A 13,956-nucleotide genomic window follows, 5' to 3' on the forward strand; every position below is an offset into this window, starting at 1 on the left:
AATGTTGTCTGAGGGTGAGGGTGGGCCCCCGCTCATATGGGATTTCTCAACAGGCTCATGAAGAACAGCACTTTCAGACTTTACTAGTCTATCTTACAGGTGGTTTCCAGCAATTTATTGAGGCAGAAAACAGTGGCCATCTGTGCTGGTTTCCTCTATGATAAGAGCTGAGCCACTCTGCTCTCCTGAAGAGGAGCAAGGCCGAGGCGGGCGGGGAGGCAGGCTGGGTGGTGTCAGAAAGGAGGGGATGCGTCTGGAGGCCTGGTGCACAGCGCCTCAGATTTCTGTCAGAGGAGTGCAGACAGGGGAGGGGACGCAGCCCTCCCGGGGCTGCCTCCTGCAGCAGGAGCAGGAAGCCCTAAGGGGTGACCCCGAGGGTTGTCACAGGCCATCTTCATTGCTTCTGCAGTTCACGAGGAACTAAGAACCCAGGAGGGCCAAGTGAAATGAGACAGACAGAGAAAGACAAACACCACATGATTTCACTTACACCGAGAATCTAAGGAACAAAATAAAGAAACAAAAGAGAAGCAGACTCATCGACACAGAGAAGACTGGTGGTTGCCAGAGGGGAGGGGGCTAGGGGACTGGGTAAAAAAGGTGAAGGGGTTAAGAAGTACAAATAGGCAGTTACAAATTGGTCACGGGTTTGTACAGTACAGCAGTGGGAATATTGTCAGTAATATTGTAATAACTGTGTATGGTGCCAGGCGGGGAGCACTTTGTGAGGGGTATGATGTCTGACCACTGCACTGTACACCTGAAACCAATGCAAAATAATACTGAATGGAAACTGTAATAAAAAGGGATAACACACACAAATAGAATCCTTTTATTAAAGTACTTCCCATTTTTCTGGCAATTATGTGTGTGATGATAAAAAAATAAATAACGACCCAGGAGGGCGACCTCCAGGGTGTCAAAGGGACTGGGCAGTGGCCAGCACTGTCCATACCGTGAAGGGGGACCTAGCTCCCAGGCTCCTGCTGCTGCCTCCAGCAAGGGCTGTGACAGCTCACATGGGGTAACCACCAGCCCCTATTTAGAAGAACCTCTGCCCGCCCCCCTTCTCACCTAAAATTTGAATAGAGCAACTGAGAGCATCTTCCAAGGGTTGGGAAGTCTTCACATCATCTGGTTTAGTACCTGTGTTCAAACCTCCCAGCTACATTGGGTTTTCACATCAATCCCTCACCCTCTAGCCATGGCCATCTCCTCCCCTGGACCATGTGACTTCCAACGCAGAAAACCCTGCCCAGAGAAAGAGGAAGGAAGGACCCAGAGGTTCTGCGTCATTGGGCCCACTGAGGTCCCATGCCTGTTTCCTGGTAGACAAATGATCTGAGGGGACCTCAGGGAACAATGCCCCCCCACCCCCACCCCAAGGAGACAGATGCAGCGACAGACCTGACACCTGGACTGTCATGGTGACCTGGCTTCCATCCATGACCTTGAGGTCAGAGAGGCCTTGCAGGAAACGGGGCGCAGCGGGCTTGCTGGGGGCCGTGGGCAGAAGGTACTCACTCTTCCTGTCACTCTTCTTTTCTGTGTGGCAGACAACAGACGTGGGATCAACATTCGTTCCTTCGTTTGACAAACACAGACTAAGTGACCCCTGGGCACTGGACTGCCAGGCTCTGCTCCCCCTAGAAACTGACCACCGAGAGAGGAGTGTGGGGAGGCCCTGGAATCCGCTGGGGACTAGGCGTGCCTGCTTCCCTGCCTGATGTGGCTGTGCTCTTGCCGGACAGCAGGGAAAGAAGAGGGCCCTGCAGGGCTGGGCCCAATCCAGGTTCTGGTTCCTCAGGCGAAAGTCATGGGGGTAAGAGGGCATCTTATGAGATTTTTTTCTTCTTAAATTCATTTACTTTTTTAAGCAAAGGACACCCTCGTGTGGCACAAAAGTTACTGACGGGTACAATGTAACGTCTCCCTTCCATCCTGTCCTCCAGCCATCAGGTGCCTATCTCTCCCCAGAGGCAGCCAATTTTCAGTTTCTTGCTCATCTTACCAGAGGGGATCTATGTGTATAACACACACAAGCAAAAGGCACACTCTTTTATTTCCTCCTCTTAAAAAATGGTCGCACAGTGCACACAATGACTGGCGTCTTGCTTTTTCACTTAGCGATGTATCTTGAGGTCTCTTGTAAAATAGAACTGAAGAGCTTCCTCACTGTTTTCTGCGACCTCATGATGCTCCGTTGCCCCATTATGAGATCTTAAGCACCCAAGAAAGCCAGACATAACATGCATTGGAATAACTAAAATGGAAAAGACCGATCACCCTAAGCACTGCTGCGGTGGGGTGTGGAGCAACGGGGAGCTCATAGAATGCTGTGGGGGTGTAATTCGGAACACACCCCTTTGAAAGCAGTTTGGCAGTTTCTTAAAGAGTTAAACATACATTTACAATATGATCCAGTGATTCTACTCTTGGCTACTTATACAAGAGAAGTGGGAACACATATTTATTCATAGACTTGTCCACAAACGTCCATAGCAGCTTTATTATTAATGGCCCTAAAGTGAAGACAACCTATCGACAAGTGAATGAATAGACAAATGGTGATTTAGTCATACAATGGATCTTTATCACAACATTGAGGGTCTCATTAGATTTCTGGAGGATCTCACTACATTTATCGGCAGTTTCTGGCAAATTATTGAAAGACCTTAAAAGTGCGTTTTTTAGCTCTATATCCTCCATTTCTGTCATGTTTCTTTGTCTCTGCATTATTTATGCTTTCTTGGTGCACCCCCTTGTGGTCTTTGTGCGCAGTCTTGTTGTAGTTAAGCCTTGATTGTTGTCGGCAATACTGGGGGTGATTTGACCTTCAGGCTAACTTGCTATGAGAGTCCTAGCCATACAATGGAATACTACTCAGCAAAAAGGAATGGATTCATGATAGACACTAGTGCTACGACAGGGACAAATCTCACAAAAATTACATTGAATAAAGGGAACCAGACAAAGAAAGAGTACATACTGGATGATTCCATTTACATAAAATACTAGGAAATGTAAAATAGTGATAAAAATGGTTGGAGGGATGGACTATAAAGGGGCATGAAGAAGCATTTGGGGGTGATGGAGAGGTCATTTCTTAAAGTTGTGGTGAAGGTTTCAAATTAAATAGCATAAATATATGCAGTTTATTGTACATCAATATTACCTCAGTAACAATGGAGAGAAGGGCAGGGGTGTATCTCTCTCTCTCTCTCTCTCAGAATGCACCAGCTAGTCAAAGACATAAACTAGATAAGTCTTTGGGTTCAGGGCTGGCCCACTCACTCCCACTCATCTTTCTGTGGAGATAGATTGACAAGTAGGCTTTCCATTATTCTCGGAACCCTGCCCAAGCTGGGCTGTGACCTGCCTCATGGGAGCTGAAGGGGAAAGGGCAGCAAAGGGCCTGAGCTGGAGTCTACTACCCACCCAGAACAGCTTGGTGCACAATGAACTCACAGCTGCCCCATCTCTGATCTTGGCCTCTGTCCTGTGACCTTCGATAATTCCTTTTGTTAGTTTTAATATTTTTGCCTTTTGGTGGGGCAGGGGCAAGGGCAGAGAGGGCTATGCTATCTCTAACTCTTATCAGACACTAAGCTTAGGGGAAAGGGGACTCTGGTATGTTGGCTCCTTTTGACCCAATACCAGGGTCACCAATACCAGGTCTTCTCCAGGAAGCCGGCGGTGTGGTATACACGTCCCCGGTGCTTCCCATACCTGGGAAAGGCCTCCACATTTGCCAATGAATTTTTATGTTGGCCCTGAAAACAAAATACAGCCCATTGCACAGCTCTGCCAGCCCAGCCTCTGGAGTGACAATGGGAAGGCCTAGGAGGCTGGAGGAAAATCCCCGTCGGGTGCCCTGTGAAGGGCATGGAGCTGAAGTGCAGGGCAGCTGAGGCAGGGAAACCCTGTAGCCCATGAGCAGGGCACGGGCTCTCAGCCCCTGCTCCCTCCCCAGCCTGCTGCATTGCTGCCTTTGACTGAGGGGCAGCCAGGCGGCAGGCAGGAGGCCCGGGAGGGGCTGGGCCCAGCACTGGAGGTGCCGAGACTCCGGTGCTCTGACTGGGCGGCCGTGGCCAGGAAAGCAGGCTGCCTCGGGAGAGTTGAGGAATTTCCTGTCAGGACAGACTGAAAGGCTTGAGGACAACATGTTTTCGCCTGTCCGGAGCCCTCCCTGTCCCGCCTCCCTGCTCTCTGCCAGAGTCCCAGCCCCACAGAGCTCCCGGCAGATGCACCCTTGTTCCTCAGCCACCCCCTCCCTCCGGCCCCAATCCTCTCTGGGGTCTTCCCTGCCCACTGCCCAGTGTCTTGACCTGGGGCTTTGACAGCCTATGGGTCTCGGCCAATGGGAACGAGAAGCATATCTGTGCCTCTCTCTCCTGAGAGGTGCCTGCACCCCCTCTCCCCCCCTAATCACCATGGGGCAGCTCACTGGAAGCCACAGGAAATCTAGGATCTGAGGCCGGGTCATGACCTCGGGCAAATCACTGCCTCTTTCTGAAGCTCAGCGTCCTCCTTTGTATGTAAGGGTAGTGATGGGGCAGCAAAGGCATCATCCCAGGACGTCAGGAGTTTCAGAGAAAACGTGAAAATACTTTGTATGGCTACTCGTCATCCATGACAGCCCCTGTGTGAGGCTCAAGGTGGCGAGGGGCTGGCTGGAGATGCCCCCTCCTCACCACTTAGGCTCAGGGTCGAGGTGGCTTATCAGCAGCAGAACAAACGAAGGCTGGGCCCTCACCCAAGGCTGACTCACTTTATGCGACCTGAGGCAAATACTGTTTAGGAATATAAATGCTGGCTTTAAAATATCAAGAGATAGATCTGAAGTAAATTGAGAAGGAGCTTTCCCTGCACTCCCTCCAGGAGGGGGATAGTGACTGAACTTATGGGAACTGGCCCTGGACAGGCATTGAGCTCCAGGGTCACCCCTGCCCTCTGACCCTGTTCTTCTTCTCCAAGGCCCCCCAGCAAGAACAGAGGAAGGAAGGACGTGACGGGGAGTAAAAGTGCGAAATGAACCTGCTCTCAGACCTGCAGGTTGGGGTCACATGGGCCTGGAGAGACTTTGAATCTAGGCTAGTGCACGGCTGAGTCATCCCCAGCATTCAGCCACTTACAAGTCTGCAAGGGCTGAGAAAGCCAGCCCACCCTCCCTACGAACACACTGCACTGGGACTGGGGAGCACGGAGGAGGGGCAAGCAGCTTCCTTTAGGTGGTCCGAAAAAGCAGCCCTAACAGAATCCTGACTCCCCAGCAGAACCCCACCACCCGCGTCACTGACCAAGCGGCCAGGATGTGCTTATAGAAAGTGACTTTGGCGAGGTCACGGAGCCTGTTAAATGCAGTCCTGGAGCTCACACCCAGGCCTCCCGACAGCGAGGCCCAGGGGTTCTGGGGACGGTCTCCTCCCAGGGAAGCAGCCTTCTCCCGTGACGCCCAAGGTGAACCTGCAGGAGGACAAGTGTATTTTCTGCAGATCTGTATCCTAGACCCTCCTCGAGGGAGAAGCCCTAAAGCAGAGAGGGGCAAGCCAGGTGAAAAGGGTGTCTAATTCCAGAGTCAACCAGGTGATTCTGGCTCACTCCTGTGTGGATGCAGATAAAGTCAGGCAGGTGGACACTGGCTCTGAACTCAGCTCTGGGCCAAAGGGGTTCCCAGCCCACGCCTCAGCATCCTCTCCTCTAGATTGCTGGTAACAGTCATCATCAATTATTAATGACTAGAGGCCCGGTGCATGAAATTTGTGCGGGGGGGGGGGGTTCTCTCAGCCCAGCCTGCACACTCTCCACTCTGGGACCCCTCAAGGGATGTCGGACATCCTTCTCACAATCCAAGACTGCTGGCTCCCAACCACTCCCCTGCCTGCCTGCCTGATTGCTCCTAACCTCTTCTGCCTGCCAGCCCAATCACCTCCTACCCACTCCCGCTCTAACTGCCCTTCTGTGCAGGCCTGGTCACCCCTAACTGCCCTCCCCTGCAGGGCTGGTCACCCACAACTGCCCTCCCCTGCTGACCATCTTGTGTGTTGGAGTGATGGTCGATTTGCATATTGCCTCTTCATTAGATAGGATAATACTATAGTTATAAGTGGACTGTATATAGTGTCGGTATCATGCATGATCAATACTGCCGGGTTTTTCAATGATTCAAAGAAATAACATGTAAAACTGCTAGAACAATATCAGGCAGGGAATAAGGATAAAATTAAATGTTTTGTGCCTTATATAACCCAACTAACCTTCTTGGTTGGGCAAACTCAAACTGACAATCACTAGGAGAAAAGTCCCCATTTACCTTGATTGAGGCAGAGTCTGAGATAACATTATAACAATTCCTCACACAGTTCAGCATTTCATGATGCTGAAGGATGTTCATGATTGAGTGTCCTCCTTAACTTCCTCTGAGGTGGGGGAGATTGAGCCCCCATTCGCCGTGGAGGGAACTAAGACCCGAGGGCTGACCTGGTCGGCAGGTCTTGGTCTGGGCTCTCTCCCTCCACTGACCCAGAACACAGGCCCAGCCACCTGGATCTCACAAGGAGCTTCGGGTCATTATGTTCATGCCGAGTCACTGGTGACCCTAGAGCTGTGCCCTGCTGGGGTTGTGCGTTAGTGGTCATCTGTCACCATCCTGGTTTGAGGCAGAGGTAGGAGGGCAGGGGAGGAGGGGCAGGCACTGGCTATAGCACACAAATAGCAAGAGAAGCGTCCCTGGGACTCATGGGCAGACTTGCTGCCCCGCTCAAACGGGGCCAGACTAAATATACCCCAGGTTTTTCCCACCACTGTGCTCCCGGCTGTCCTGCTGAGCCCAAGGCCAGAGCCGGCTGGCCTTCTCTCTGCATTCCAGGAGGGCTGGGCTCCTTGATTACTGCCCAGGATTAAAGCTTTAGTGAACAGATCTATCGCTCTGGTACTCGGTCAGCTGGCCAATGCCTCTCCCTTCCCTCATTGACTCACTCCGTCATCACCTGAGTGGCTAGCCACTGGATGCATGTTCCAGGCTGAGAGACAGGAAAAGGATCAGGCCTGTGCTCCAGTGGGTAAGGAGGAAGTAAGATTAGCCCTAGCTGGTTTGGCTCAGTGGAGAGAGCTTTGGCCCTTGGACTGAAGGGTCCTGGGTTCTATTCCTGTCAAGGGCATGTAAATCGGTTGTAGGCTTGATCCCTGGCACTGGTGGGGGATATGTGCGGGAGGCAACCAATTAATGTGTCTCTCTCACATCAATACATCAATGCTTCTCTCTGTCTCTCATCCTCCCTCCTTCCACTATCCCTAAAAAATCAGTGGAAAAAGTAGCCTCAGGTGAGGATTAACAAAAAATAAAAAGAACTAAGATTAAGAATACTTATAAGCAGTTTACTGACAAGTGAAAACGATGCCATACAGATTAAAGCTGCCAACAGGACTTGAGAAAGAGAAACAGTAGGAGAAAGGGAAGAACAGAGAGAGGAAAGACAAGAGAGGGGGGAAGAGAGGCGATGTGGGAAGGACGGAGGGGAAAGGAAGGAGAGGGAGAAAGACATTGCTTTCCACTCCCACTGACCTTCTGTCTTCCTGCTTGCCCATTTTTGCTCATGAGAAACTGTTTTTGAAGACAGTTCCTAAGACATGAACTGAAACATTCAATTCTTGCTCTGTTGAAGCAAAGGTACCACCAGACAAACAGCTCATCAGGGTCCCGGAGCAGCAAAGCAGACGGCACAGGGCCGGAGCAGGGGGAGGCCTCCTGCTGCAGCGTCTTAGCTGGTTTGTCAGGCAGCTGACATTATTAACCTCTGAGCTTCAGTTTTCTTAATCCATAAAGTGGACTTATTTCAAAAGTGGAAAGATAATTGTTATGGGAATTAAACAAACAGCTTATTAATTGATTAGATTTTCCTGTCAAAACAATGTCCCTCATTAAAAACACTAATAGTAGTTTTGGCCCAGCCAGTGTGGCTCAATGGTTGAGTGCCAACCTATGAACCAGGAACTCATGGTTCAATTCCCAGTCAGGGTACATTCCTGGGTGTGAGATCGATCCCCCAGAGAAGGTGTGCAGGCGATTCCCAGTCAGGGTGCATTCCTGGGTTGTGAGATCGATCCCCCAGAGAAGGTGTGCAGGAGGCAGCTGATCAATGATTCTCTTTCATCACTGAGTTTTCTATCTCTTGCCCTTGCCCTTCCTCTCTCTGAAATCAATAATAACATTTAAAAAAACCCAAACTCATTCCTTTTTTTTAAAATAGTAGTTTTAGTTTAAAACTCACATGAATTGGTATTAACCCGGTATTTTATTTTGAAAAGCTCTTGTTTGGAGAAAGAGAGAAATACCCACACAACAGGTACAAGTTACCCTTCTCATTCATTCTTACACAGTAACCTGTATAACCCCTTCCTCACGCCTGGAGACATGAACAAGGCCTTTAGCTTCTTGGGGCTTGAAATGAAGAGCCCCTCCCGCCTGTGTCCCAGTTCCACGGCTCCCTCTGCGCTACGATAATTCTCCTGTCCTTCCCTTCCGAGTCCTTCCTCTTCTTTCTATGGCTTTAGCAGGAAAAACAATTCTGAATTTCTCCTTAAAAGTGTTTCCTTCACCTGTCAACTTTTACTAGCCAGCTGGCTTCTCTCTGAAGCTCCAGGCTTAGGGATTGAATTTGCTTTAAATGCACGTGTTCACACATGAATAGCTGAGGAGTTTTCCTTGAAAATGGCCCACTGCAGTCTCCTAGCTCATTTAAAACTTGTTTTGGATTAAAAAAAAAATTATGAAATGTTACATTGAAAGTGTTTAAACGGATGACACAGAAATATAAAACAGATAGCATATTGGTACAAAATACTTTACCATCTAAGGAGCCCCCAGGAGTCTCCCCCGCAAATGACCTCCACCTACTGCTGTCATAGCCATTCACTAAGTCTCAGCCCCTGTCTGTCAGCAACTTAAGAGCAACCTGTTCAGAGGTGATCACCAAATGAACATGGACGTGGAATGGCCCTCCCCCACTTCCTAACGTCCCCTTTCCCAACACTTCTCAGACAGCAAGACACACAGACCTCTTGGGAAGTTAGGGGAAAGGATAATGATTGCTTTTTTCTCAGATCTCCTAAGGATTTTCCTTAAGCTTTGAACCTGACCTATTTTGCTTAGTCATTAGAATACAAAATACCATTTCAACAGCAAATCTGATTTACTCCAAACACTGTTATGCTATGAAAATTCAGTAAATCACCAACTGAAAGGAGTTCTGGAAACACCGTCCTCCCTTCTTCCTTTATTTGGTGCTCAAAATCCAGCCAGGCCTAGGACTGAAGACTAGCCTCCTCCTTTCCCGAAACTGCAGGACTCTGGCTCCAGAGGACCCATCAAAGGAAGGTCACCGTCACCCAGCTGAAGTGGAGCCCGGCCCCTTCCCATCTGCAGGGCATCTGTGCAAAGTGCACATCCCCAGGGAGGTATCTGACTTCTCTTCTGAAAGAAGTCCTAACCAAATAACCCCACTCGGAGGATCCGCAGAACAGCTGCCTCTGAGGCACACAGATGCCCCTAGCCTGGCTCTCTTTTGGCTCTGTCCTCCCACCCCCCACTGATTTCTCCAGAACCTAAGAAGCAAATGAGAAGAGAAGTGTGCAAGGAAAAGCATAAAAGGAAACAATGACGAATGGCATCCTAAAAAAGATCTCTGACCAGTAATGATAGGGTTGTTGGATGGGAAGCAGGGGCCATTGCAACCACAGCCTTCTGACCGCCTTGACGTATCATCAAGCTCTAAACATCAAGATACAGCATCCAAACCACCCAACGTTCCATCCTGGTGAGTGCCTGGAAACCACGCTCCTCCCCACACCGTCGCAGTACGATCAGCACGGATCGCATTCCGCCAATAGGAACACAGCGCTGTAATTCGGGGTGGCAGTCTCGACCAAGGACTCCAAGCTAGCAATTGGCAGCTATGATCTACAATGCGCATATAAGTAGACAGTATAAATCTCTGATCAGTAAAACGAGGCTCAAGTTCTATCACATGGACACAGATGTAAACTATGTACTTGGAAGTCCTTCTGGGACATGAAGGGCCTACATGTCCAAACTTTTGTAGTCAACCTATATAAAACAAAACTATTGATTTTAAAGTAATTTAACATTTCACTGCTTGCCTTCTTAGAATTTGAAAGACCTTTGGGCAGATGTTTTAAGGTCCTCAAAAAAAAAAAAAAAGACAAGTTGCTCGAACGGCATGGTTCGGTGGTAGAGCATCAACTTATGAACCCGGGGGTCACGGTTTGATGCCTAGGTTGCAGGCTCGATCCCCAGTGGGGCTGTGCAGGAGGTAGCCAATCAATGATTCTCTCTCATTGTTGATGTTTCTAACTCTCCCTCTCCCTTCCTTTCTGAAATCAATAAAGATCTTTAATATATATTAAAGACAAGTTAAAACTGATACTTATCCTTTTCCTTCAATAAATTTCTCTTTAGCTGACATACGTATTTTAAAAGCTTTCAGTGTTTTTAAATTCATGGCGGGCAGGGTCTCTACCTGACACCCACTGGACAGACCACACGGGGTACAAAGCACCGGAGCATGGTTAGGAGAGAGAAGGTGGCACAGAGGCTGCCCGTGCTCAGAGCTACCACATGGAGTGGCTGCTCCTTACCTGAAGGCCTGGGCTTCTACTGATGCTTTCACTGTGCACGGCCGACTTCCCCAGGGCCCTTTGTTTTCATTAGGACCTCACGTCAAAACAAGTTCTCTAATAAATATGGCTATTAAGTTTCATTTTTTTCTATGTCCTTAGGCGTCTTTAAAAAGCCCAGCAGACCTTCAGTTAAATAAACAAACCATTGGGCTCAAAACTATGTCAAAATGGGTGCAATTAGTAGGTTAATAAATCTAGTCACTTAAGAATTTTCGCCTCCACAAAGATACTCCAAGGAGATAAATTAAAATATTCCAGCCTAAGGAAGCCCCCACCAATGACACAGTCCATATGCACTGAACAATTTATTCTCGTTCAGATCTTCCTGGACTTTGCAGGAATTTGGATTAATCATCCTTTAGGCTCCATCCTGGGTCAGGAGGGAAGAAGGCTTTCATTGCCTGATTAACTACTGGGGATTTTTTTTTTCCTTTAAGTGGGGGCAAGGAAAGGATATTTGGTGATCGACTTGAGAGCTGGTTTGTGGATTTCCTGCACCTCCGGTGAGCACTGACTGAGCCCCAGACAAGTGAGGAGGTGGATAGAAGGCCTCCCCGCCCCCTGCCCCCACGCTCACACACACACACACACACACACGCTGCCACTTCTGGGGAGACTCCACCTCAGTTTGCTCTTTCATTCATTCACTGAACATACATCCACATGGCAGGCCCTGCTTCACCTGCAACAGTAAAACATGGTCTCTGCCTGGAGGCAGCTTACACTCTGCAGGGGAACGAAGTGAAATTGGACAGAATAGGATGCTTTGTCCTTACCCCTGGGTGCCCTGCATGATGTACCCTGCCTCTATCTCTGAACTCATCCTCTACCACTTGGCCACCCACTCACTTTGCTCCAGACACAGGCTGACCAGGTTCCCAACTCAGGGCCTTGGCACTTGCGTACCGCCTGCCTGGAGTGCTCTTCCTCCAGTCCATGACGTCTCTGCTCAGAGGTCGCCTCCTTGTAGAGACTTCCTTCATCACCCTCCTCTGTCCTCATTTTCTAACAGTGCTTGTCAGTGTTCGATTCAACCAGATGTTGAGTCTTACCCGTCTCCCCATCAGAATGTACCCGCTATGAAGGCAGAGCCTGTCTGTCCTGTTCCGTGCAGTGTCCCCAGGACAAACCTGGCACAGACAGATGCTCAGTAAAGACGTACTGGCATTTAAGCACAATGATAAGGGAGGTACAGCTGGTCAGAGAGCCCTTCTGGGGTGATCAGGGAAGGCCTCCCAGAGGAAATGACATATGTGAGGGGGAGTTAGCTGGATTTATGGAGGAAGGGATATTGAGGAGAAAAGGCAGAGAAAGGAAAAAGTGGCTGCAGAAACCATGCCAGAGTGCTGGGCCAACTTCTGGATGATTGCAAAACCTTAGCAAAAGGCTAAAGAGGTGAGAAAGAGTCCCCACATCTGGTCTTCAGCAAAGTATCTGCTGACCTCTCCCACTGAGCTCTGGCCTCCAGCAGAGCTGTCCCCAGAACCAGTTCCTCCCTGGAACCCAAACTACTGGGGCGGGGGGCGGGGAGGGGGGGGGGTATGCATTGCTGAATGGCGCCCTCTTGTGGCCAGAGCCCCTTGAATGGGGTGCCTGAGACCATCCTCGAGTTTCCCCTTCCCTTTACCAACCGCCCACTGAGGCAAAGTTGATCCTTGGGTAAGACGGCTCCTTAGACTTGGCATTTTAAACTTCTATTTTGTTTAAAGGTCAGGGCTCTGTGGAACAACAGCACACACTTACTCAGCAATTCCTACATCCTGGGGACATTACGGGTACTCACTCATTTAACCCTCACAGGACTGGGGTAACTATCAGTGTCCCCACTTCACAGAAGAGGAAGGTGAGGCCTGGAGGTTGCAGGGCTGGTGAGCAGTGGAGCCAGATTCACACCCAGGCAGTTAGTGCCACATCCGCACTCCAACCGTGGCCCTGTGCCATGCTGAGGGCAGCAGACAGGCCAGGCCTGGGCAGAAGGAGAGGACAGACAGCGGCAGGCACCACAGGGGACAAGGCCCCCACTGCAGCCATCTCCCATCCCCTAAGTGGCCCTCAGGACCTGGAGCCAACGGAGCTGCCAATAAAGTAAGAAACACTCCAGTCTGTGGAGGGAGGATGGTGCAGCATGTGGACTCCAGCTTCCCAAGTCCCTGGGGGCATGGGGCCAGGGGTGTCACTGTGCCAGGCTCCGATCCTTGTGCAGACAGCCCCAGCGCGGCCGGCCTCAGCGCGCGGCTGCGTCTCTCGGCCTCCTTCACCATTTATGGTATCTGAGCCTCGGTCTGGCCTTCACAGGTCAGTAAATCCCACAGGGGGAGGGCTGCTCACTCAGGCAGGGCTGCTCTCAGAGCAAGTCCAAACGGCCTCTCAGAGTTCTTGCCGGACCCCTCCCTTTCTGCTTTAAAACACCCTTGGATGGGCGTTCCTGCAGGCCCCACTCCACCCACAAACCAGGAGGCAGGAAGGATGGTTGCCAGACTTCCCAATCCTTTGCCCGGGGTCCCTCACCTGTAGCTGCACTATCAGCTCAGCTGGGTCTCTCTAATCCCATCTTCACACTGGCACCCAGGACAGGCCCTGGATTAGCGGGGCCACGGGCCGGAGCTAGTGAGGGAGTGGCTGAAATGCCACGCCCACTGAACACAGGCCTGGCTCTCGGATGCCACTAGATTTTGGGGTTGGCGTGCAACCCTCCAGGGAGAGCTCCTGGTGGGAAGGGGAGAGCTGCTCCCCTGGTCCAAGGAGACGAGGCTCAGATCTGTTCTTGTTTCCTCTTAAGTCTCATGGACACAATTTCCCTAGGCCCCTCGAGGAACCATGAAATGAGATCTGTGAGGAAACGGATAAGTGTGGAAACCAGAACGCTGGCTGACAAACACCCAGGGTCAGAACCAGGCTCCGACCAGGGCCTAGAGAGCTTCCTGGAGGAAGAGAGACCAGGTCACGGTGCGGGCCCCATGCCTAGGCCCCTCAGAGAAATGGAGAGGCCAGGGAGCATGTCCCCTCTTGGCAGAGAGCCCAGGGAGCCAGCATGGCCACGTCCTTGGTCAGTACCGACTCCTTTATCCCTACATGGCTGACACTGCCCAGCCACGGGGCCAGCCTCCCGCCCTGGGCCAGGGGACACACACTCTGGAAAGGGCAGGCTCAGAAATGGGCACCGGCTTGGAGCACGAGCAGCTGGGTTTGGAAGGGCAGCTTGACTTACTCACTTGGAGTACTTGGGCAAGTCACGTTCCCTTCTCCAGTCCTCCAGAC

The 13,956-nt window shown here is 50.6% G+C and overlaps 1 protein-coding gene across 4 annotated transcripts in view; it reads right to left on the minus strand.

Annotated features, from left to right (window-relative positions):
- MYLK (myosin light chain kinase) overlaps positions 1–13,956 on the minus strand; it is a 176,239-nt gene that overhangs the window by 86,653 nt on the left and 75,630 nt on the right. For all 4 annotated transcript variants that reach the window (XM_006772891.2, XM_015569904.1, XM_006772892.2 and 1 more), the window contains one exon: positions 1,408–1,545. In XM_006772891.2, the coding sequence (XP_006772954.1) occupies positions 1,408–1,545 (138 nt within the window). The remainder of the gene's footprint in view (positions 1–1,407; positions 1,546–13,956) is intronic.

The sequence above is a fragment of the Myotis davidii genome, unplaced genomic scaffold (genome assembly GCF_000327345.1).
Source record: "Myotis davidii unplaced genomic scaffold, ASM32734v1 scaffold745, whole genome shotgun sequence".
NCBI classification, from domain to species: domain Eukaryota; kingdom Metazoa; phylum Chordata; class Mammalia; order Chiroptera; family Vespertilionidae; genus Myotis; species Myotis davidii.